Source organism: Diabrotica virgifera, chromosome 6 (genome assembly GCF_917563875.1).
Source record: "Diabrotica virgifera virgifera chromosome 6, PGI_DIABVI_V3a".
Classification (NCBI taxonomy): Eukaryota; Metazoa; Arthropoda; class Insecta; order Coleoptera; family Chrysomelidae; genus Diabrotica; species Diabrotica virgifera.
In genome coordinates, this window is record NC_065448.1 from 26,837,963 (window position 1) to 26,864,831 (window position 26,869).

Consider the following 26,869-nt stretch of genomic DNA (forward strand, 5'->3'; position numbering starts at 1 on the left):
TAAGAAAAAAATTACGAAACAGTGGACGTGAGTATATAACCATTAAGGGTAAGGTAGTTGCTGCCAAACAATTTGATCCATCCGACTGCCGCTGCTTTAAAGAATGCCATAAACTTATTACTCTTCAACAGCGTGAAACTATTTTTAAAGATTTCTATAAACTCACCAATTATGATTTACAGACGTCTTATTTATGTGGCCAAATCAAACTTACTTCATAATTAGCCAATACTGCTCAAAGTGACTCCAGAAAATACACAAGACGATATTATTTGACAAGAGAAAGAGGCATAGAGATTCCAGTTTGCAAGGAGTTTTTTAAAAAAGTCCTGAGGGTTTCAGATGGTCGGCTTACACGTGCTTTGAATATTAAGGAGCAAGGTGGTACACCTTCTAAGGATAAACGAGGAAAAAAGGAGCCTCATAATAAAACAAGTCAGGAGAAACTTGACAATATTTTTAATTTTATTTCGAGATTCCCAAAATATCAGTCACGCTATTCTAGAACAAAAAATCCCAATCTTTGTTATTTGGCTCCCACTTTAAATCTGTCAACTATGTATTCCTTATACAAACAAGGAACAAATGATCCTGCGTCACAATTTGTTTTTAGAGATGTTTTCAGAAAAAAATTTAATTTAACTTTTCATGCACCTATATCTGACAGTTGTAGAAGATGTGACGAATTTGAACAAAAAATAAAAACAGAAACTTCTGAAGTTACTTTAGCAAGTTTACAGTTAGAGAAAGAATTGCATCTTCGAAAGGCAAAAATCGCACGTGCTGGGATGGCATTGGATTCGGAGTTGGGTAAAATAGCTGAAAACGATGTCACTATAATAGCGTTTGATCTCATGTCTACAGTACCTACTCCTCATCTTTCAACTGGGGTATGTTACTACAAAAGACAGTTGTGGACATACTGTTTAGGTATCCACAACTTGTCAAGCAATCAGGCCCACATGTACGTTTAGCATGAAGCCATAGCATCTAGAGGACATCAAGAGATTGGATCTTGCATACAGCATTATATTAAAAACTATGTTAACACGTCAAAATTAATTATGTCTAGTGACCAATGCGGAGGGCAGAATAGGAATATCAAAATGTCTCTATTCTGTAATTATATCATACAAAACAAGATATCAAAAGTCCAGCAAATTGTCCATAAATTTTTGGTGTCGGGGCATTCATATCTAGCCTGTGACCGTGAGTTTGGGATCATAGAGAAGAACAAAAAAACTTTTAATGATATCTATGTACCTGAAGATTGGACCAGAGTGATTAGGACAGCCAAAAAACAAAAACCATTCACAGTAGTAGAAATGACCAGCAACGATTTCGTGAGTAGTGTTCCATTAGAGAAAACCATTACTAATCGTAAAAAGACTGTCGAGGGTGAATCGGTCAACTAGTTAAAAATGCAATGGTTGCGATACTCTTTAACTGAACCATTACAATTACATTATAAAGAATCTAACAATCCGGATGTTATTTTTAAACATATAGATATTACGAAGCGCAATATATCTACGTTTATTGGAAAACTTCCACTTTTATACCCAAAGGGCAGAGACATTGAAGCAGCTAAATTTAGCAATTTACAAGATTTGTTGGTGTATGTACCACCCTATTTACATAACTTTTATAACAACCTAAATGTTAAAACTCAGGTCAACGTATACAAAATAATGATGAAGATAATGTGTTTTACGCTATAGAAGATTCCGAACAAATAGTGGAATAAATGTTTATAAAAAAAAATTAGTTACGGGCATTGTTTTGACTTTTGTTCATTTTTTGTATACAAGTATTGTAAAAATATATTTTATGCAAAAACGCACTTTATTTTTTTTATTTATATAATGTTAGTGCAAAAGTGGCCTACAATTTTTTTTTCAAAAATGTTTTGAAAATTTTTCTTTTTTGTGATATTAATGTAAAATGAAATTTATTAACTTAATTTAAGGTGTTGAAATTTAAAACTAAGGATAATAATCCTTACAGAAAAGAGAGTGGTCATATTTAATAAAAACTAAATCGTCTTTTTCTCAGTATCAGTTTTTACGAGTTAGGCCACTCTTGCACTAAGCGCCTCATATATAACTCTATATAATATAAAATGCAGAAATTCAAAATAATATAAAAATTTAGACCTTAATAATTATTACAATCTATGAATTAACATATGTAATCAGTTGTTCGTTTGTTTATTTTAACTTGACAGTCTGTCATAATAAATATATAATATAATGTCAGACCAATCAAATACACTGCTCAAAATAATCAAATCTTACTAAGAGTCGTATCAGTTTTTTTAGGAACCAGCTGTACATTGAGCGATGAAGAATATGATGACAAAACCCAACATGGCTAAATGCACCCATATAACCAGTAGAGGATCAAATTAGTTTCCGATATGTCCACTATTACAACAACACCGCGAACTTTTAAACTCAACTGGTGCAAAATAACGTTCTTTATATATCGGGTTTTGCCTTAGCACCACAGAACTATTGCCCTATCCACCGTATTCTCCAGATTTGGCCCTGTACGACTCCCTTTTGTTTCCAAACTTGAAAAAGTCATTCGTCGAGCAGAAATTTAAAATTTTAGTCGAATGAGGAGCTCATGGCCGCCGTGGAAGCCTACTTTGCAGAAAAAGTATTTTTCAGACGGGTTAAAGACGTTAGAGCATCGCTGGATCGAGTTTATCAAGCTAAAAGGAGACAATTTTAAAAAATAAATCACTACTTTTCCAAAATTTTCGTTATTCTGTTGGAGGCTAAGTACTTATCGGACTTATCTTCAATAATTTTTACTTACGTTCCGCCAAGTTCATCTGAATCACAGGATTTCTTGAAATTATACTTGGCATTGCAGGTAATACCGGAGATAATAGATGTTCTTCAAATTTAGGATCCGATTTTAAATGAGGCAGCAAACTACTGCGTCTAAAAATATCAATTTATAAATTATTTTTACAGGGTGATTCAGTGAAACGGTACGATTTGGCAACGATGTTGACGATAAAATAGAGGAGCCGCGGGCTTGCGACGTAAACGTTGTGAATCTAGAGAGTGGGAAGTTTAGTTATCACGGAGACGTGGACGGGTGAACAACGCGCATTTGCTGTGAAAGCTTATTACAAAAATGGTGAAAGTTTTGTGCGTGTATAACGAGTCTTTCGTTTACACTACCATTTGCCGCCCCGTTTACAAGACCAAGTTACAAGACTTGGATTAGGAACTTTGAAAGTAGTGGTTCAAAATCACAAAAAAGAGGTGGCAGAGGTGGATAATGGTTCGTAATCATTCGTAATGTTCGATTAGTTTGAATTGTTCGCGGTTGTAAGCTAAGTGTATTTTATATTTTACCTTTGACAGTTATTTTGACAGGAATCTCGACACTAAATTTTTTTCGAATACATTGAAGTTTAACGTTATTTTTCTAATTGAATAATTCCATCACAGAATGCATACAAATCTCATTTAACTTTAACAAGAATTCAAATTCTACTTCCGGTCTCCAGTTACGTCATCATGCGCGAATTCGGATATATTTGCGCTACAGGAAGATACTATCTCGTTATTTATAGTATCATGTATAACCACATAGTAGATGCTCTGTACTGTAATCAAATCTGAACCATCCTTTCTTTTCTTTTAGTTTATATTTTATTCACTTTTGTGGATATTAAAGGAAATAATTCGCTAAAATTGTTATAACGGCGAATGACAGGACGTGAAACGCAATTTTAGGTTTTCCTTGTCGAGTATTTCGCCACTCCGTTATGCTTTATTTTTCCAACTTAAAAAGCTCAAAGGATAAATAATTTCGAATTTTATTTCCTGACTTATTTGACTTTCGATTAATAAGAAATAATTTGCAAAAGGACACAATAGCGACATCTATTAAAAGCAAAGAGAAATCTAAAGAACCGGAAAACTAACTATTTCTTACGCTGGAAAAAAATTCTGGTTACACCTGAATCCGATCCGGTAATTATAGTGCTGCACACTTCGCGTCAAAAAAACTGGTACAACTCTTATAACCGAAAATCGCGTTTTTCAAGTTGTGTGAGTTGATCTTGTCAAATGTGTCATTCTAATTTCTAGGGCAACGTTGCCAGTCATCTCAATTAAGTACCCATAGATTGATTATTGATTCGTGTTTTATTATAATTTATGAAAATATTTCAATTTAAAAATAATGATAGTTAATAAATCTAGACATAACTTTAAATTATTATAACAAAGTAAGTTATCAATCGAAGTAGCACAGAAAACGACAATAAATACCGTTTCCATACCACCAGATTGACAACAGGTGGAATACTTTCTTTGATTACAACCTCCCGAGATTTTCAAAAATTATAAATCATACAGGATGCCGAGGAAATTAAGATGAGAGAATTTTAAATAACTCACAACTCATCTGCTCAGCGTGGTAAAAGCTCCAACAAGAAAGATTCCTTAATACTTAAACAAAAGAGTAAATGAATTAAAAATGTATAAACATTTTCAATTTCTTTGCAACACGAAAATGCAGCAGCTGTATAATACTCTGGTTACATTGGAGAGTGCAGGAAGAGTCTATACCGGTTTCGGAGGTCTTTTCCCCCTCATCAGTAGTCCCATATCCTCTTCGGAAAAAGGGGGGTCCTTCTAGGGGGAAAAGACCTCCGAAACCGGTATAGGCTCTTCCTGCACTCTCCGATTTAACCAGAGTATTATGCAGCTGCTGCATTTTCGTTTTGCAAAGAAATTGAGAATGTTTATACATTTTTAATTCATTTACTCTTTTGTTTGAATATTAAGGAATCTTTCTTGTTGGAGCTTTACCACGCTGAGTAGATGAGTTGTGAATTATTTAAAATTCTCTCATCTTAATTTCCTCGGCACCCTGTATGATTTATAAATTTTGAAAATCTCAGGAGGTGTAACCAAAGAAAGTATTCCACCTGTTGTCAATCTGGTGGTACGGAGGCGATATTTATTGTCGTTTTCTGTGCTACTTCGATTGATAACTTACTTTGTTTTTCGGTAGATTACCCTAGTTCATCCGTGACATTTCTTTCTATGCAATTCGGAACGGCCCAAAGTATGATAGGAGATAGGGCCCAGGGGAAATCGGAGAGAAGAGGATATGGGACTACTGATGAGGGGGAAAAGACCTCCGAAACCGGTATAGACTCTTCCTGCACTCTCCAATTTAACCAGAGTATTATGCAGCTGCTGCATTTTCGTGTTGCAAAGAAATTGAAAATATTTATACATTTTTAAATTATTAGTTTAAATTAAAATCGAGAGGCGTGATTGGTTTCTCGTAAATTGTATTGTAAATACAAAACTCTATTAAGTTGTGTTATACTAGAATAAACACACGGGAAAAATAAAAAAAAAATGATTTGAAATTAATACAATATGAATAACTTTTACAGTGAACAAGTGTGGAATTTAAATATATTATGTATGTATTACAATTCGAAACTGCTGAAATATTAATATTTTGTCATAGCTCCATTATTATTAATCACTTCTTGTAATCTTCTGGGCACTGAAAAATAAATTTAGTTATAAATTTTCATCTTCGTCCAAGCTTTCCCAGGTTTCGTCAATTGGTAGTGATAAAAATAATACCTATCTAAAACCTTTATACATTTTTGAACGTTATTTTTTTGTATTTAGATTTAGTGCAATTCCGTTATCTGTTATGGCGACAACGAAGAGATTCACGAACTCTTGTATCCAGTCTGAACACAGGTTTACATTGGGAAAAAAAAGTGTACCAGTTTTTTATGACGGGAAGTATATTTTATTTATTTGAATTGAATACCTCCATAAAGCGTTTGATACTATCGAAGTACCCGCACTACTTAAGGCATTGGAAGAAGGTCGAATTGATCATAGGTACACAAATATTATAGAAAATGTATACAGAAATGCTACAACAACTATAAATCTGCACGGTCCTACCAATAAGATATATATCAGGAGAGGTATTCGACAGAGAGATACTATGTCGCCTAAGTTGTTTATTACTGTACTTGAACATGCTTTGAAATCACTGGAATGGGAAAATAAAGTAATAAATATCGATGGTGAGATGCTTAGTCATCTAAGATTCGCAGATGATATTGTTCTGATTTCAGATGACCTAAAAACTGCCAATGATATGTTGAATGAACTCCGCGATGCAGCACGTAGAGTAGGTCTAAATATTAATTACCAAAAGACCAAAATGATGACGAATTTAGTTCCGAGCCATCCTTTAAAAGTAGAAAACGTCGAAATTGAAGTTGTTGACGGCTACATATACCTTGGACATACGGTAAAAATTAGCAGAGACAATCAAACTGCTGAGCTTCTAAGAAGAATAACTCTGGGATGGGCAGCATATGGAAGACTACGTGATATTTTTAAAGGTGATAAACCTATCAGCTTAAAAAGAAGAGCCTTTAATCAATGTGTCCTGCCTGTTCTTACATATGGCGCAGAGACACTTACCCTAACAAGGACATCTGCACGAAAACTACAAGTGACGCAACGTAGAATGGAAATATCATTGTTGGGCATAACGTTAAGAGATAGGGTAAGAAACGAAGAAAAACGAAGGATAGATCTAAATGGAAGTTTTTCGAGGAGGCCTATGTTCAGCAGTGGACGACTATGGGCTGATGATGATGATGGATTGAATACCTACCTTGGATATGGAGAATTAACTTGTAGCGTATGGCGTTTTGCAATCGGCGAAGGCATATGTTGTGCTAAAGTACCTCCTATATGTAATTTGCCAATAACGTTTAATCCTGAATAAAGAGTAACATTACCGCTATGCTCCAAAATGGCTAACATATGTAAATGCTGAAACAGAAACGACATATTTTGGTTAAGAAGCTACATAAACTACATAGGGAATAAAATTGTGATGAGTATAGTACTATCTATGTAATATTACTTATAGGCTATTGATTATGTATTTTAGAAAGGAATTACGACGTTAACGGGGTTTTATTGTTTCATATAGTCAATGGACCTCTAAATATGAAAAAACCGCGGAGTGTTACCATTTAAAGGGGTGAGTTTTTGAGAAAGGGGTGAATTAGTCCTTAAACACAGGGCGAATTAGGGTGAGTTCTATGCACGTTTGGTGCAAACACGTCTACAGGAAAATTGTTCCAGGTTAAATTTACTATCGAAATATCACACTTTAAAGTCAAAAATATTTTTTTTACACAAAATATATTCAAAAGAAAAGCAAGAAAAAAACACGAAAGATAGCAATTTTGTTTTTTGCCCCATAACTTTTTTCCACGGGGATGAAGGCATAGACATTGCTTCACAGAAAAAAAAAGTTCCTCTTTTCTCTTTAAACTGACATTTGGTAGAAGTCCCTATGGTTTAAAGTTTCCAAAATATGATTTTTCAAAGTTCGCCACTCACAGCGATTTTGGGACTTTTCCTTGTTACTTCGCAATCATTGTTCTACGCAGCTTTAGGTATATTCAAGTTACATTAAATAGGAAGAAAAGTCAATTATCTTTAAAATGGTCTATTCTATAAGGCGGTATGACTAATTTTAAGCAAGATATAGTTCTTCAAAATTTTATACTTTTAATGATTTTTGATATATTTTACGATTATTTTTAAATTTCCCATTATAACTTCTTTTATTGTATATTTAGGAATATACATTGTGCAATAAAAACAAAAGCCCATTTTCTTTACTTTAAAATGGTGTATTATAAAAAAAGCCTATTTTCTTTACTTTAAAATGGTGTATTATAAAAAAATCTATTTTTAAACAAGATAATATGCTTTTCAAAGTGTGACAGATACACGTGCAATAGGTCGCATTAAGTTGGAACCATATGAAAACTTCTTTATGATTAACTTTATGAAAAAAAGTTATTCATAATAAAATGCTCTGCATAGTTTAAAACCTAAGCTGCAATCATCAGATATACAATTTTATCAATAGTGTACAAGGTAAATTAAAAAATATGAATTTCGCTCAAGGGTAAAGTACCTTTATATTTCACAATATCGAAAAGGGTTATTAAGAAAAGTTATTTGGAATTAACAATGATGTTATAATGTGCAATTATATTCTTCCGATTAAAAAAATAAAAAAAATTAAAATTTTTCTCAAATTACGGATACTCTTGGATATCTTACGGATATCTTGTTTAAAAATAGTCCTATAATTTTTTGCAATACACCATTTTAAAGTAAAGAGAATATGCTTTTATTTATTTCACAATGTATATACCTAACTTTACAAGAAAAAAAGTCATAATGAAAAATTTAAAAAATAATCATAAAAAATATTAAAAATCATTAAAGTATAAAACTTTGAAAAAGCATAACTTGCTTAAAAATAGTCGTGCAACCTTATACAATATACCATTTTAAAGGTAATTAACTTCTCTTGCTACTAAATGTACCATTGCATATACCTAGAAACGCGTAGAAAAAAGTTACAGAGCAATATGTGCGAAATAATGAGGAAAATGGCACAAAAATGCTGTGAGCGACAAACTTTGACAAATCCTATTTCGGAAACTGTAAATCGTAGAGACTTCTACTAAACGTCATTTTAAAGAAGAAGGATGGGAGTTATTTTCCGCTGAAGCAATACCTATACCTATATCCCTGTAGAAAAAAGTTATGGGGCAAAAAACAAAATGGCTTTCTTTCGTGTTTTTTTATTGTTTTAATTTTGAGTATATTTTGTGTAAAAAAATATTTTTGACTTTAAAGTGTGATATTTCGATAGTAAATTTAACCTGGAACAATTTTCCTGTAGACAGGTTTGTACCAAAAGTGTATAGAACTCACCCTAATTCACCCTGTGCCTAGGGACTAATTCACCCCTTTCTCAAAAACGCACCTATTTAAATGGTAGCACTCCGCGGATTTTTCAAGTTTAGGGGTCCATTGACCATATGAGACAATAAAATTCCGTTAACGTTGTAGTTCCTTTTAGCTCTTTTATTTTGAACATAATCAATAGCCTATTAGAGATCTATAAACCAATACAATAAAGGGGTAACGACATACTCATAACTTCTAAATATTTTAATATGTTCACCAAAAACCATACCAAAGTTGTATTTTTATATTCTTCTTGTAGTGCCTATCCGTTTCGGATGTTGGCGACCATCATGGCAATCTGTACTTTGCACACTGCTGCTTTAAAAAGATTTGTAGTTGTTGTGTAGAACCACGTACGTAGATTTTTCAGCCAGGAAATCCTTCGCCTTCCTGGTCCTCGTTTTCCTCATTATTTTACTTATAAGATTAGGTGGAGCAGTCCATATCTTATACTGTACCTCATGATGTGACCAAGGTATTCGATATTGGCTGTTTTTATTGTGGTTAACAGCTCATTTTCTTTTTATATTCTCAACAAAACACCCTGATTAGTAACGTGGTCGAAGATATCTTCAGGATTCGACGATAACGCCACATTTCGATTTTAGCCTCAATTCACTCGCAGGCAGCGTCTGTCAGAGTCCACGACTTAACTCCGTAAAATAGTATAGGAAAAATATAACCCGGTAATAACCTTATTTGGATGGTTATTGATAAATCATGACATTTGAATAGCTTAGCCACTTTTTTATATGCAGATCTTACATTTGATTTCTAGGGAATGGTCCCAATTTTCATTGACGTTAGTAAAAGGGCAGCAACAGTTCTAGATATTTTCTAGACAACAAGGTCCATTCTGGTCATTTTTGACGCTTTTTGCGCAAAGCTGACTACAGGCTGACTCACCGCTGACTCGACTCAGCGTCGAGTCAGCCTGTAGTCAGGTCGAGTCAGTCTGTAGTCAGCTTTGCGCAAAAAGCGTCAAAAATGACCAGAATGGACCTTAGCGATTTCTTATGGGATTTTACATGGGAAAATATCTAGAACTGTTGCTGCCCTTTTACTGACATTCGAACCAAGGTAGGATGATTTTACTCTTTCTATTTTATGGCCGTTTTCACTGATTCATCCAAATTTCTGTAGTGAATTATTAGTTCCACCAACTAAAATAGCTGTATAACTGAATAACTTGCAAATATAATAACATCGTATGGTAATTTTGCCAGGAAGATCCTTTCGGACAGATTCCGTAACCACTTGCATCTTTAACCCTGTTTGAAGTAGCTACTGTCGATGCACACTAGCTTAGGGGAACCGACGGCTTAACGTGCCCTCCAAAGCACGGTTAACTGCTCGTATAATTTTTGCAAATATAAAATGGGTGAGTAATAAAAGTAGTATGACGATAAAAGTTAATTATGGCCTATGTCTTGTTCAGCACTAATGTGACTCTATTTTTATACTTACTGGTATCGGAGCAGCATCTTTCGCACTAATACTCGTTAATATTCCAAATTTTATATCGTTATTCCGAATATCTACTTTGACTATTGATAACTGAGATCTAGATTCTAGAATATAACACAAATATTTTTGGTCCATAACGTCATCCATAAAAAATACCTTGGATGCTGCAGCTGCAGTGTTACTATCTCTAAAAATAAAAAGGTTAAATTAAATTTTTTTTAAAGATTTTAGATTATGTGTGAAATTAAAAAACAAGTTTTAAACTATTACAATATTTCTCGTTAGAGGGGTGCAATAAAATCTGTAACAAAATCCACAAGGAAAAGAAAATGTTTTTCCTGTAGTTGGCTGTATACCATCAATCACAAAATTGGACAAAATCCTTTGTAAAAGGTATAAAATTTTATTAAAATCCCTTTAAAGGGCTACATGACAACAAAACGTTTTCGATTTTTATAAAAAATCATCATCAGTGTTAGATAAACTGGATGCTAGCTGAGCCACAAAAGAAAAATATCGATATTGTATTTAAAGGGTTTTTACCCGGATATTTTTCTTTTGTGGCTCGGCTAGCATCCAGTTTATCTAACACTGATGATGATTTTTTATAAAAATCGAAAACGTTTTGTTGTGATGTAGCCCTTTAAAGGAATTTTAATCAAATGTTATACCTTTTACAAAGGATTTTGTCCTATTTTAAAATCTGTAACGTTATAAACATCACAAAGTTGTTATTTTTCTTCAAATAATTATTGTATTCAAATTTCTTGATTTTAATAGGTTGTCAACTTTCTGGTTTGTTTTACTCTTGACACTCAACTTTTGGATCAACTATTCTCTGTAATATTTATTCTTTAATTTAAATTTTCATTTATTCGAATCTATTCTCATTTATTTACTCTTTGTATACCTCCCGTATTTACATCCTGGACAATGATCGCTTCAACATAATAGACAGGGCAAAATGTTATGTATATCTTTCATCTATTTAAAGTAGAATTTTCGTTCCGAAACCAGTCATAGATTGTCTCCATACAGAGATGTTACTTAAAACGTTTTTTAGTTTTTAAAACATTAACATTTTGAACTTAGCCGGTTTTTACTTATTTATTTACACTTAAACTTAAATTACAAAAATAATACTTACTGTATTGAATATGTATCAGTCCACAAATAATCCAAACAAACGGTGGGCATGGCACGAAGATATGACACATTTTTAGATAAATCAAAATAAGACTTATTGGATATTGTCGAATTTTTTAAACTCGTATTGATTTTCGAATTCTGCGCTTGCCATGGACTATTATAAGAAACACCTGGAGATTGACACCGACTGAAAATAAAAATACTCATATCAATATTAATGTAATATGTACATAATATTTTTCTAACATCAAGCTCTACGTTTTCCACGTAGTGATAAGCTAAAACGAATTACAGTGTTGATGCTCTTGAGTGTATTATTCGTTCCTGAGATTGTCCAGTTGTTTGTTCCTCGTGATAATGCCGAAAAAGTATAGTATTCTACTATTCCATAATGAAATACTTATTATTATTACTTACCTCATCATTGCCATTGAACTTTGAGACCTAGAAGTGAGTAAATGACCTATGTTAGATATATTAGTATTCGCAGGTGTGGAAGGGACACTACTTCTTGGGCTTACTACATTTTCCCACATTGAGAGTCGACTTTTTAGCTAAAAAAATGTTGCGTTTTTATAATAAGTAGACATTGTAGCATTAAGTATGAATAGTATGCATTGTCATAGCCACTCTACAAAATAAAATCCAAAGACCTTTTCAATGCAATAATATTTAACTACTAACTACATATTTTTCCTATCGTTCTTCATTCTTTAAATTTTTCGAGCCTTTCTCGTGTTCTTGTTTGAGTATACTGCACATATATTTTATTTTTTTTTTTGTCTATTGCTTGTTCTTCATCATTCATTCTTCATCAAATCAAAGCTCTTTTTTTATAATTTTTAATTACTATCACTCTTTTAGCCGTTTACCATGTTATCATCTTAATCTTATTATATTCTTCTTGTATTGTTTCCTCCATTTTTTCTAGGAGTTCTCCATTCAATTCTTCTTGCAATCGTTTTTCTATTTTGGAATTTTTCAGGTTGTCCAGGTTTAATTTTTTGAACTGTTTGTGTTTTTTCTTCTCCTGTCTGTTTATACAGCATCTAAATTTTATTTGTAATAGAAAGTGATCCGAGCCCGAGCCGCATACATGCTCCCATGTTTGTTGACGCTCTTCCGTCTATTAACATATGATCTATCTGGTTGGTTGTTTGACCATTCGATGAGAGCCATGTGGCATTATGAATGTCTCATTTAGGGAAAAAGGTTGAGCTTATGCTCATTTCCTAGTTAGCAGCGAAGTTTATTAGTAGGCTTCCATTTTCACTAACTATGCTTATTTTATCAATTAGAATAATATATACAAAAAATATAGCAGTACATTAAAAGAGTGACAAAGCACATTATAATTAAACACAGACATTTTTAGTAGTGCTAAATAAACGACACAAGACCCATGAAAAACATTTCAATAAAAAATCTGTGAGTGAGTGTTACAGACTTGCGACAAAACAAAAAAGATTTTATTTGTGATGAACTGTCGATTGTATATCGCTAATAAAAATGTTCTTCGTCGCTAAAAATGGTCTCTTGAATAATTCTAATAAACACTTACCTTATTAGATTGACTAGCAGAAATATTTGCGATCCTATCTCCAAACTCTCTTTCATCAGGTCTAACTTTTCTTATCCTATATATACTGTGTTGTTTGGAATTGGAATCGTATATCATGCATATACTAGGACCATCGCTCGTAAACACAACTTCTATATTAGTATTGTTTAGAATATTTAATGCTCCAGATTGGTTAACAACCACTGGACAAATGTCGTCTAATGGATATGCTAAAGAAAATAGGGTTGCTCTAGTTTCGTAAATATGATCCTTGGGAAAGCCTAAAAATGAAAGTTGTGTATTGGAACTTTATTGAATATAATTTTATGGAACTTTTAAGCAAATACGAGACAACAGCAGAAAGTAAAAAAGCAAAGATAAACAATACAACCACAAAAGAACAAGATGTGATTGGAGACAATAAAATACAAATGAATGAAGTGGAAGATGCCTTAGCCCAACTAAAAATAGGTAAAGCTGCAGGTATAGATGGATTAGATGCCGAGATATTGAAATATCTGGGATAACTGGGTAAAAAGGAACTTTATAAACTCTTAAACCTAACATGGAAAACTAAAAAAATACCGAGACTGAAACATGGCTATAACACATGGCCTATACACAAAAAAGAAGATTCAAGAGAATGTGGAAAGTGCAGAGGCATATCACTGCTCTGCTCAACATTAAACGTCTATGAAATTATACTAGAACGGAAGCTCCGGAATTTAATCGAGCCTAGATTAGCAGATATTCAAAGTGGTTTTAGGCCAGCACATAGCGTCTAGGACCATATCTTTACTCTACAGCAGATATACAGGGTGTTTCAAAAAAAGGTAACCCCGTCTCTAGGGTAGGTAAAAACTGAAAAATAATTGGGGTTTGCTTAGTAAAAAATTTTTGTAACGCCATCCGTTTTCAAGATACAGGGCGTTGAAGAAAAAAACTTTTACGCATTTTTTACGATTTTGCCGAAACTACTGGCAACATTGTAATGAAATTTTATACAAATATGTTTTGGAAGCTGATACATCCCATAATTTTGTTTTTATATCTGATTCTCATATAGGGCGCTAGTTACACGGATAGTACTAAGTATTAGTCAATATAACTTTTTTAAGAGTATAATTATTAATCAAAATTTCAAGTAAACTTAAACATCATTCAATTTTACACGAAAAAGGTACTCTTGGTAAAACTCGATACTGTGTACCGTTTTCGGAATATTTTGATTTGAAAATTATGAAGTAATAATTGATGCTGGTAGTAATGATAAACTTCTAATAGGTATACTATTTTCTCCAAGTGTGCCATGGAAATCTGACATTTATTGATTGTTATGACGATAAATCAAAAATAATTAGAGTTTTGAAACCTTGTTATTTGTCAAATCAAATCAAAATGTACTCAAATGTTGAATACACTGACATGTTATTAACCTTAGGCGAATGTTTAGGATGTTCTAGTGCAGCTGTGACACGTTATGCAGAAAAGTTTCCTAGAAGAAACTTACCAAGTAAAAAAACATTTAGAGCCGTTGAACGACGTTGTCGAGAAACTGTGAATGTTAGACCAAATAAAATAAATTCTGGTAGACCAAGAACAACAAGAACAATTAATAAAGAAAATAATATTTTAAATTTACTTGATCAAGATCCAACAGTTAGCGTAAGGAATATAGCAAGACAAACAAATACTTCTTCTTCAAGTACTTGGCGGATACTGAAAGAAGAGCAACTACATCCTTATCATTACAGACAAGTCCAAGAGCTCTTGCCAGATGATCTACCGGTTAGAGTGGATTTTTGTGAAACATTGCAACAAAGGACAGCCCACAATCCAAATGTTTTAAAATGCATTCTTTTTACGGACGAGGCCACCTTTACGCGACAAGGTATGTTTAACTCCCATAATGCACACTACTGGTGTGATGAGAATCCACGAGTCAAAAGGGTAACACATTACCAACACTCATTTAAAGTTAATGTTTGGGCAGCAACTTTAGGTAACAAATTAATAGGTTATCATATTCTACCTGGAAATTTAAATGGTGATATGTATCTTGATTTTTTAAACAATTCCTTATTCGAGATATTAGAAGATTTAACGCTAAACGAGCGAAGATGTTTATTTTTTATGCACGATGGAGCTCCACCACACTTTGATAGAAGGTGTCGTAATTGGTTGAGTAATCATTTTCCGAATCGATGGATTGGTAGAGGTGCAGAAGCTCCGATTCATTGGCCTCCTCGGTCATGCGATTTTAACCCTTTGGACTACACAGTTTGGTCGTATATTAAGGAAAAAGTCTATGCTACAGAGGTAAATTCACGTTAAGAATTGGAAGAAAGAATTCAACGTCAATTTAATGACATCATAGCTGATCCCCTACCGTTTAGAAGGTTAATGGAATCTTTAGAAAAAAGAATAGACTTGTGTATTCGCGAAAACGGAGGACATTTTGAACACTTACTGTAATTGAATTTTATTTTATGTTCTTAGTCATTAATTTAATTTTCTTCTTGTGAGTTTTGTTTAATTACTAACTACTTTATACCAGCATCAATTATTACTTCATAATTTTCAAATCAAAATATTCCGAAAACGGTACACAGTATCGAGTTTTACCAAGAGTACCTTTTTCGTGTAAAATTGAATGATGTTTAAGTTTACTTGAAATTTTGATTAATAATTATACTCTTAAAAAAGTTATATTGACTAATATTTAGTACGATCCGTGTAACTAGCGCCCTCTATGAGAATCAGATATAAAAACAAATTCATGGGATGTATCAGCTTCCAAAACATATTCGTATAAAATTTCATTACAATGTTGCCAGTAGTTTCGGTAAAATCGTAAAAAATGCGTAAAATTTTTTTTTCTTCAACGCCCTGTATCTTGAAAACGGATGGCGTTACAAAAATTTTTTACTAAGCAAACTCCAATTATTTTTCAGTTTTTTACCTACCCTAGAGACAGGGTTACCTTTTTTTGAAACACCCTGTACATAGCAGGTACTCTAGGTTCTACCTCTAGCAGGTTCATACTCTGCAGCAGGTATATTTGGGATTCATAGATATGAAAAAAGCTTTTGACATGATGAGCAAAGAGGTAATATGGCAAAGCTTGACAAATAAGCGAGTAGATAATATGGAACTGATAACCACAATCCAGAGTTTGTATTGCAACACCATAAATCAGGTAAGAACAGGCAATCTTCTTTCCAGCAAATCTACAAATAACGACGGAATCAGACAAGGAGGAATATTGAGCCCACTACTGTTTATCTGTGTAAGTGACAAAGTTATTAAAAAGTGCTGGCCAAAAACAAAAAAATATACCATAGGATACAGAAACCTGCAACAAATAAAAATCGAAGCCTGTGTGTTTGCAAATGATATTGTTATTGTGACAAGGACTGAAAAAGCTCTGGAAGAAAATATAAAAATCTGGGAGATAGAATTAAAAAATTACAACCTTATAATAAATATGGAAAAAACAAAAGTGATGGCAATATCCAACAAAGAAGTTAATGTGAATATTGAAATCCAAGGCAACAAAATAGAACAGGTAGAGACATTTAAATACTTTGGAATAATTTTAAATAAGAAGGGTACACAAGAAGATGAAATTGGAAATAGAATAAAAGCAGCAACCAGAACATAAATCATTCCCTATATAAAAACTTCCTAAATAAAAGGTGGCAAGAAGATAAAATTGGAAATAGAATAAAAGCAGCAACAAGAAAATATCATTCCCTATATAAAAACTTTCTAAATAAAAAGGAAATAACAAGGAAAACCAAAATGATAATATTTAAAACAATTTACGTACCTATCACCACATATGATAGAAATAGAGAAATCGAGAAAAAGAAAAGGAGATAAAAAAGTACAGGAAAATAAAATAAACTCAGAAATATGAAGCCAACATCATAAATCGCATAAATAAATACTCACTTTGATTTTCCTTTGATATAAATATTCCATATTTAGTACTCCACAACTTATCTATAATAAATGGCACAGATACTGTATAATCTTCTCCTTTGGGAGTGTAAACTTTAATATTATGAGAATCGGTAATACAAACTGCTTCAACGGGACTCCCAGAAGGCTCATCAGACACCATATCCAATACATTTTCAAAAGCTGGGCAATCACAGTGAAAGGTGCACCAGAGAGCTTGGTGTACTGGAGATTCTGATGTGTAACAACAAACAGTCTTCCTGCCATTGTCTAAATCGTCATAATTGTTTACTAAACCTCTGGACCTAAAAATACATTATATAAAATAGGGAAAAACCCTTACTGTATAATATAATATGTATCCAAAATATGTATATAATGTAAGCATAATTAGGTCGATACAGAAGTTGTTGTTTCTATAATCACAAACAAAGCGAAGTTTGGTTGATGGAGTTTGTTTAGGTAACCTCGCTAATAAGTAACGATACTCACGTACCGTTTACTTTCAAAGTCCAAAATAAAGATTGATATAAAAGCCCAAAGAGGGGTAAAATAGATGCATTAATATTTCATTATTAGATTGTTATTATAGTTAGCATTTGTGTGAGATGGGTGTCTGAACGACTACCCCGCGAAACAACATCTTCGTAACCTTACGATTATGGATGTTGTAAACCTTTAAATAAAAGTATAGTTTAGAGTCTGCGTGGGACTAGCAACCTCACCATCATTCCTCATGCTACTTGAAACAGCGCAAGGTGCCCTTTGCTCCACTTGGAGATGTATGATTATGATGATAGTTTAGAGTCAGTGTTTCCCTAGTTCCGATAGCTGGCTCCCTTTCCGTCCCTTAAGGAGGGGGTATGGTTTGAAATCAACATATCAAGCACATTTTTGTGAATTTTTTTCGAAACTATGGTAGAATTGTTTTATTTTTAAATTAAATAAACACATTAAGTACAATTCAAAGAATATTTAAGAAAAAATTCAATCCAAAATATTGAAAAATAAGCCATTGGCGACAAATTTTGGCAGGCAGCTCAAAAAAAATGGATTTTGCGGTGGACATCAGAACTCATCACTGGATTATACGAAACAATAAATTCAAAAAGATTTTATTAGCTTATGAGTTTCACGAGGTAACAACGTCGAGTTTTTTTATTTTTAATGATTTTTGAATTTTTGGTATCACTCAAAAGTCAAAAATACGAAATTTTTGATAAAAATTTTGTGAAAACCAACATATTTAATATTGTTGAACAAAAAATAAGCACAAAACGAAAAATATCTCGACGTTGTTACCTCACGAAATGTCTAAAGAAAATCTGTGCAAAATATCAGGTAGATCGGCCGAGTAGTTTTTCAGTTACAATGTCCACCGCATTTGAAAAAGAAGTTTTGAGAAAAATGCGTTTAAAGTTTTGACAACTGCATCTTCATCTTCTTATTTGTCTGCCAAATCGTAAAGTGATGAACATTGGAATATGTTTTTTAAATTGGGGAGTAATCTACAAAAGAGAAGGCGAACAGTTGTTTAACGTTTCTCACTACGCTCCGGCGTGCTGGCGCGAAGCCGCGGCAAAGCGAGTCGAAGGTAGGGATATTCAACACCCTGTATCTCTGGTAATTTTACTCCGATTATTTTGAAATTTTCAGAGAGTATTCTTGAAAGTATGCACTTTTATTTGAAATAATAAAAAAATTTAAATATTTCAAACCATACCCCCTCCTTAAGGACCCAACACGACACTTAGAGTCACAAAGGAAAAGGAGAAGAAGGACAAGGTGAGAGCAGATTGGAAAAGAAATCTATGTGAATGAGAATAATATTGATATAACCCATGGCAGAAATGTATTAAGGAATGTATTTAGGAAAAATAATGCTGTATAGTAAGTATAGGGATAAAGCGATGGCTTAGTGTGAAAACCTCGTATCTCATTTTACAGAAAATTTTACATGAGTGATTTTAAACTGAATACTCTAACAAAAGTACTCTAACAAAAAATATATTATGAAAAATGTATGTGTAATGATCTAAACATACTCACAATCAAAAATATGTAAAGATAGTTTTTTGTTTTGTTATAGTATGCAGAAATTAAATTTAAAGTCTCTCCTGTAAAATCTCAAGCATTTGTTGCACTGCACATACTAACTCTGCCTTCGCTATTTATGCTAGAGAGTCTTGTTCATGTGAAACAAAATGTAGATTGTCATCAAAGACATGAGGATGTACACCGATATGAAACCAGAAATAAGCATGCCTTAATACTGCCCTACACAGGCTCCAAAGAAGTAGAGACGGACCAAACTCTTATGGTGTAACATTCTACAACAAGTTGCCTACTGAAATTACTGAATTGCCAATTTTACAATTTAGAAAACAACTCAAGAATTTTCTCATAAGTCAAGCATTTTACAGCAGTGATGAATTTTTAAATTTTAACTTTAATGTTTGGAACTGGGTTGTGAATTGTTGAATTGTACTTTGTTTATTCTTAGGAACCCAGAAAGTGTTTGTATTAATTGATGTATGTATTATATCATATTATGCCTTGTGTTTTTATATTTGTATTTTATATCTTGTTTTTCTATATTTGTATTTTATATCTGAGAACCAAAGTTGTACACTATTTTTTGACGTATGTAAGTACTTTTGTATATTAACATGAATAAATGACTTGTCTTGACAATTTTCTGTGAAATGAGATACGAGGTTTTCACACTAAACTATCGAAAGGTAAAGGTGGGAATAAAGACCTTAAATAAAAAAAAGATGAAAGAAATAGGTATCTTTTTTATCATTTCTGAAGAACATCATAAATGCCGGTTACAACGTTATTCTCTGCAGGGGTCGATATATCTGAGTTTTCTTGAGGAGAAACATATAGAGAAACAACCAGAAAAAGAAAGAAAAGTACACTGTTGATGTAGTTGTTTGTGGACAAAATCTTTGTTTGAATAAGCCAATTTTAACTAAAATAGTAAATTGATATGACAAAGTATTAATTTGCAAAATTAAAATAATAATTATTCTTCTGATTTGTGAGTTTTATTCACTTTCTAAAGATTTTTTTGCTGGCACTGTATACCCATGCGTAAACAATACCTATAATCTTTACTCGCACAATAATGAAAAGCAACAAACTGTTTGTAGGATAATTGTTTATTATTAATTTATTATTCTAAATAGGAAATAAGGAATTAAATAAAATGATTTTATTTTTATTTAAGTATTTATATTTATTTTATTTTAGAATAATAAATTACATAAATGCCACAAAGAAATAGCTTCAGAAAAATGTTTATTGCTTGTGAATAAATATTTTTTCCACAAGAGTCTTTTTACATTTCATTATGTTCCACAAATCATTCAGAAATATTCAGATTGTGATCGGTAGACTGCACACTATAATAGATATGCACAGGTAGACCACATCCTTGCAGAGCCAGATCACGATTTAAGGACCAGTTGGAAGACAACAAGTGTTACGAGTATGTAATTGGAAAACCAAGGGAAGGATAGCATGGAATGGAAGCATAGAAGATCCACTATTACTCCAGTCAATGGGACCTTTGAATTCTATCCTACTGCATGGATTTTAATGAAATTTTGGGCCTAGCCTCTACTTATCTCCTAATTCAAAGTCTACCCTATACCGGTGTGTGCTTTTATCTTGGGGGTGGTTCCCACCCAGTCTTAGGGGTGGAAAATTTTTTGGTTAAAATTACCACGGAATTCTAAGCAAAAACTGTTCTATATTATTTTTTTTGAAAACTTAATACTTTTTGAGATATTCGTGGTTGAAAATTGGCCATTTTCATTGAAACATTCGAACGGTTTTTTGAGAATACCTTAAAAACTATGCATCTAACTAAAAAAACTATATAGTATTTTTACTACAAAAACGTTATTACGTAGGTCAAAATTTTTGACGTAAGAGAACTGTCAAAACATTAGAATGTGACTTTTCATTATTGCCATGTTTATAATAAACATGGCAATAATGAAAAGTCACATTCTAATGTTTTGACAGTTCTCTTACGTCAAAAATTTTGACCTACGTAATAACGTTTTTGTAGTAAAAATACTATATCAAACATTTTTGTAGGTTATAAAAAAACAAAGAGACACTTGCCTTCATAAACCTTATAGTTACAATATAAAAAGAGATATGGTAGGTGAAAATAGTTTGTTTTTTGGTACATTCTCAAATTGGTGTATTCAACTTGAAATAACAGAGAAACGGTCGATTTTAGGTGTATAATGCTACTAATACCTTTTGTAGTGCTTGAAAAGACCTTTAAAATGAGCTATAATAAAGGTCTATTACATTAAAACTAAGCGAGATTTGCTGCAAACAAAATTGATAACTAATGTATTTTAAGAAAAAATGAGAAGTAATTTTAACCCCCATCCACCAAAATGTAAATGCATCGTTTTCCTTCTACAATACCGTTTATTATAGTATTATTTCTATGTTCAAAAAGTTGGACGGGTTTAAAATGAATGGTTTTTGAAAAAAAAAGATCAAATTATAAAGCGCATTTTTAAAATTTCTTAAAAATCTTCATTTTTCTCCATGTTACTTGAAAATGATAAGTGATACAGTAATGAAAAATAAAAAGGAAATTTTTATCTGAAAAGCCCTACATTTTTGTGTGGTATTTTTTTTTTCGTATCTCTTATATTTTTCGAGGTACATGGAGAAAAAGGAAGATTTTTAAAAAAATTTAAAAATGCGCTCTATAATTTGATCTTATTTTTTTCAAAAACCATTCATTTTAATCCAGTCCAACTTTTTGAACATAGAAATAACACTATAATAAAAAGTATTGTAGAAGGAAAACGATGTATTTAAATTTTGATGGATGAGGGGTTAAATATACTTCTCATATCTTCTTAAAATACATTAGTCATCAACTTTTTTGAAGAATATCTCGCTTAGTTTGAATGTAATCGACATTTAGTATTCCTCTTTTTAAAGGTCTTTTCAAGCACTACAAAAGTTATTTGTATCATTATACACCTAAAATCGACAGTTTCTCTGTTATTTCAAGTTGAATACATCGATTTGAGCATGCAGCAAAAAAACAAACTCTTCTTACCTACCATATCCCTCTTTGTATTTTAACTAGAAGATTTATGAAGGAACGAATCTCTTTGTTTTTTTATAACCTACAGAAATATTTTATATAGTTTTTTGTTAGATGCATAGTTTTTAAGGTATTTACAAAAATCCGTCCGAAAAGGTGTAATTTTTCAATGAAAATAGCCAATTTTCAACCACGAATAACTCAAAAAGTATTGAGTTTTCAATAAATAATTATGGAACAGTTTTTGCTTAAAATTAGGATTTCTAGTCTTTTCCGTGGCTATTTTAACCAAAACATTTTTCACCACCGAGAAGGGGTGGGAACCACCCCCGAGAAGTGGTGGGAACCACCCCCAAGATAAAAGCGCACATCGGCATAGGGTACACTTTGTTTCTTAAGCTATTCCCTACTTACTGTGAAAATATCAAGAAAATCGATGTAGTAGGATGGAATTCGGAGCCAAATACCCTCATTGACTGCCTTATATGGGTTGTAGAGCCAATTATGATGATGAATATCGTGGAAATAATAAGGTCAGAAACATAAACACTACACATTAAACTTACCAAATAACTACATGTCCATTGACATACAGTTCATCTTCCATATACGTAGGATCTAATTTCGTTGAGAAATTAGAAACATTAGGGCTAATTTTACTATATTTGGGCTTATTGAATTCAAATTGATTTGGTTTTATCTCAGAATATCTTGGCGAGGTCTTTGTTCCTCTCCTAGATTTACTAAAACTGCCATCACTATTGGACTTAAAACTAGCACCCTCATCCCAACTGTCAGTCAGCCTCTTTTTAAAACTAACTGAATAGTGACTTCCATCATTTTTGTTATCTTCAACTGATTCTTTCTTTAAAGTACTTCGTAAAGGAGCCTTTCTTAACGTCCACCATTCTGTTCCCTTTGTGTCTGCTAGTGAGACTTTTTCAAATTTATTTAATATAAATTCGTCGAAGTGTGCCTGACTATACTTTACGGAAGATTCAAACGGGCCGGGATGACGAAATGCTTGCTGCCGGCCACTGGGAACATATTCCTGCAAATAATTGTATTAAAAACATTTATTGAAATGAAAAATCAAAATATATCGAAAAAGCTGTTCTCCGTCCCAAACACTTTTTTTCGTGCGTCATTAATTTTGACGTCATATAGGATTTTAAGAATGTCACAAATCATTACATGACATTTTAGTTAAATCTGACACTAACAGTTGTCAGAATATTTATATTTATATAAACATCAATATTTATACAAATATTTGCCAGAATATTAATATTTAAAATAGTTTAATGTACAATTAAATATAGGCCAGGAACCGAAGCTTTTCACCTCGCAATTTTTACAGAATGGATCGATTTGTCTGAAAATTTGAGAATGAGTAGTAGATAGTCCAAGGATCAAAATCTATATGATGCCGAAAGGTGCTTTTACCATGGGGGTGGTTGGCACCCCATCTCGTGGGTGAAAATTTTTTATTATATTTTGACCACGAAAGTTGATAAAAACATTCATTCTAAGCCAAAAATGTTCTATACATTTTTTTGATGAAATTAATAGTCTTCGATTTATTCGCTATCGAAAGTGTTAGTTTTGTATAGAAAAAATCAACGTTTTTCGAAATACTCATTTACGATTCACTCAATTTTTGCCCTAGAAAAATTTTTTTCAAACCAGGTTCTTAGGAATTAAATAACCCACAATTTTATATCGAAACATTTGTTCGTATCTCTGATGCTAATCTTTTTATTCTGAAGAAAATAGCATTTTTTACCGAACTACAAAAATTCGTTATTCGCTTTTAACTCCAGTTTTTTTTAAAACTCATCATTCTAAGCCCGTCAAAATCCTAGAATCTATTAATAATACATAAATGAATAAGAATAAAGAAGGCCAATGACCAAAAACACCGCTAACTTACATTATTATGCTTTCAATTGGATTTCTCCTTTTTTTTTTTCAAAAAAATATATTGATTTTTTAACCGTAACTTTTTTGTTTTTTATCTAGAAGGTTGGTTAAAAAATAATTTTGTAGGTTTTTACAAGATCTATAAGCCTATTAATATTAAATCATTTAAAACTCCTCAGTCGCAAAAAGAGGTGACTTTGAAAGGGTTGGTAAAGGTGGTTTTTTCATGTTATTACAAGTTTTAATTGTCAATAGCTCACTCAATTTTTGCCGTAGAAAAAATGTTTGCAAACCAGGTTCGTGGGGATTAAATCAGCTACAATTTCATATTTAAACATTTTTTCGTATCTCCGATGCTAATCTTGGTATTCTGAAGAAAAGGCCATTTTTTCCAAACTACAAAAATTCGTTATTCGCTTTTAACTCCATTTTTTTTTTAAACTAATCATTCTAAGCCGGTCAAACTTCTAGAACCTATTAATAATACATAAACAAAAAAGAACAAATAAGGTCAATGACTAATTTTAATTAGGGTGGTAATTGGAGGGTTGCTTGCGATCACTTTTTCGATGAAAAAAATAGGGACTGACATTCTTTTCATTATAAGTCACTTAATTTTTGAGCTAAAGACTTTTTTTTATTTCTGGAGATAGATATTTTTAAGTACTTTAAATTAGTTTCAACAAGTTTTCCTTGAAAAATGCATAGTTTTCCCGTCTTTTGACTTCGAAAATACCATATTTAGCATCTTAGAAGAAGAGCCAACATATAATACAGTATAGTTCGATTACTATTATTGGTCTTAAAGAAAATTTTAAAAAACGGTTTTGTTTATTTTTTCAAAATGTACATTTTTGTTAAGCAAAGTTGTTTAGATAAAACGATAACTTTTGGAGTTATTAGCAGAAAACTTATTAAAAACATTGATTTTTTCGATAAAAAACTTAACACTTTCGAAAGCGAATAAATCGAAAACTATTAATTTTATCAAAAAAATATATAGAACGTTTTTTGCTTAGAATGAACGTTGTAACCAACTTTTGCGATTAAAATATAACAAAAAATTTCCACCCCCGAGATGGGGTGGCAACCACCCCCATGGTAAAAGCGCCTTTCGGCATGATATAGATTTTGATCCTTGCAATATCCACTACATACTTATTCTCAAATTTTCAAGCAAATCGATCCATTCTGTAAAAATTGCGAGGTTTTGTCCTATTTTAAGCTTCACTACTTGGACTAATAAATATAATATCAAATTTCAGTACATAATGTCCGAATATACCAATGATATAAAATATTTATATTTACGTAGTTAACAAATTTCTAACCCAGAAATTACAATTGTCATTTTACCATATGATCGATTAATTTTGTGTCAAATTATCTTACCCGCCTCATTAATTGGTTATCTATTTAGAGTATCGTAATCGCCAACCAATTATACATCTATAAGTATAAATCTGTTTTAATATGCAAATACTCATCAAGGAATACATAATTTTCCAAGTTCAATGTATAATAATCACAGAGGTAAATCACAGAGGCAAAAAAGGGTTTGGGACTGAGTATAATGAGATTAACAAAAATGACTATGGACCGATCTCGAGCTAAAGTAACATAAGAAGGTAGCATAAAATCAATCACAATAGAAACAGGAGTCCATTAAGGTGATTCCCTCTCAACCACACTATTCAACATAGCATTAGAAGGAACAGTCAAGGTCAGCGGAATTAAAAGAACTATAGTCCACTCCTGAACACAAATAGTAGCATATGCAGATGACTTAGTTCTCATAGGAAGAGACAAGGAAATATTAAAAGAAGTAACAACCCTGTTAAATGAAGCAAGGAAAAGAGCTCTACAAATTAATGAAGGAAAAACAAAATACCTACTCTGCTCTAGAAGAGAAGACAACAAGACTAGAGAAATCAAAATAAAAAACTACACTTTTGAAAGAGTGTAGAACATAATTCAAATATTTGGGAGTAATTCTGAATAGCGAAAATAAGAGATGTGAAGACTTAACGAAGCAAACACTAGCAAGAGCAAGCAACAAAACATACTGGAGACATCATAGGGTAATGAAAGACAAGAACTTATCCCGAAATACAAAATGGAAAATATATACAGTTGCAATCAGATTAGTAGTAAAATACGCAACTGAGACAATGTGTCTCACAGATAAAGATGAACAAAAATTAAGCATATTCTAAAGGAAAATCTTCCAAAGCAGCGTTTCCCAACCGGTGGGTCGCGACCCACCGGTTGGTCGTGGACAGATTTCAGATGGGTCGCGAAAATGTCGTGATGGGTAAAAACATCAGAAGGTGGGTCGCCAGACATAGAAGGTGGGGAACCGCCGTTCTAAAGAATTATGGCCCCTATAAGAATGAAAAACTGAAGATTGGTAAGAAGAATGAACCATGAACTAAGAGACATATAATGTTGTTGTTTGTTTAGGTTTATATGACTGCAGACACTAAATCCATTCGCCAATTTTAATGTTTTTTATTTTATTAGTCATTTTTTCTTATCTTATCCTAAAACTAATACTAATATTAATCTCTAATAAACAATTCTACTAATAAATAATTATTTTTGTATTTTTTTTAATAAGTTTTTATAATATATTGTTTTTTTATTTCTCAGAGTTCCACAGCAAAAACTGCAACATTCTTCTTTAGCCCTCCACTTAATTCGAAAGCTTTTTACTATGGACTGTTTAAGTTTGTCATTCATTTTTATCTACATATTTTTTACTATATTTTTTTAATTATTATATATTTTTTTCTATTATTTCTTGTATATATTTTTTTATATTTT

The 26,869-nt window shown here is 32.1% G+C and overlaps 1 protein-coding gene across 1 annotated transcript in view; it reads right to left on the reverse strand.

The window, feature by feature from the left end:
* LOC114333401 (anaphase-promoting complex subunit 1) overlaps positions 1-26,869 on the reverse strand; it is a 64,319-nt gene that overhangs the window by 34,469 nt on the left and 2,981 nt on the right. The window contains exons 2-9 of the mRNA XM_050654874.1: positions 22,687-23,171; positions 17,014-17,327; positions 13,057-13,337; positions 11,913-12,049; positions 11,494-11,682; positions 10,347-10,533; positions 6,706-6,866; positions 2,827-2,954 (exon numbers count right to left, since the gene is read on the reverse strand). Coding sequence (XP_050510831.1) covers positions 2,827-2,954; positions 6,706-6,866; positions 10,347-10,533; positions 11,494-11,682; positions 11,913-12,049; positions 13,057-13,337; positions 17,014-17,327; positions 22,687-23,171 — 1,882 coding nt within the window. The remainder of the gene's footprint in view (positions 1-2,826; positions 2,955-6,705; positions 6,867-10,346; positions 10,534-11,493; positions 11,683-11,912; positions 12,050-13,056; positions 13,338-17,013; positions 17,328-22,686; positions 23,172-26,869) is intronic.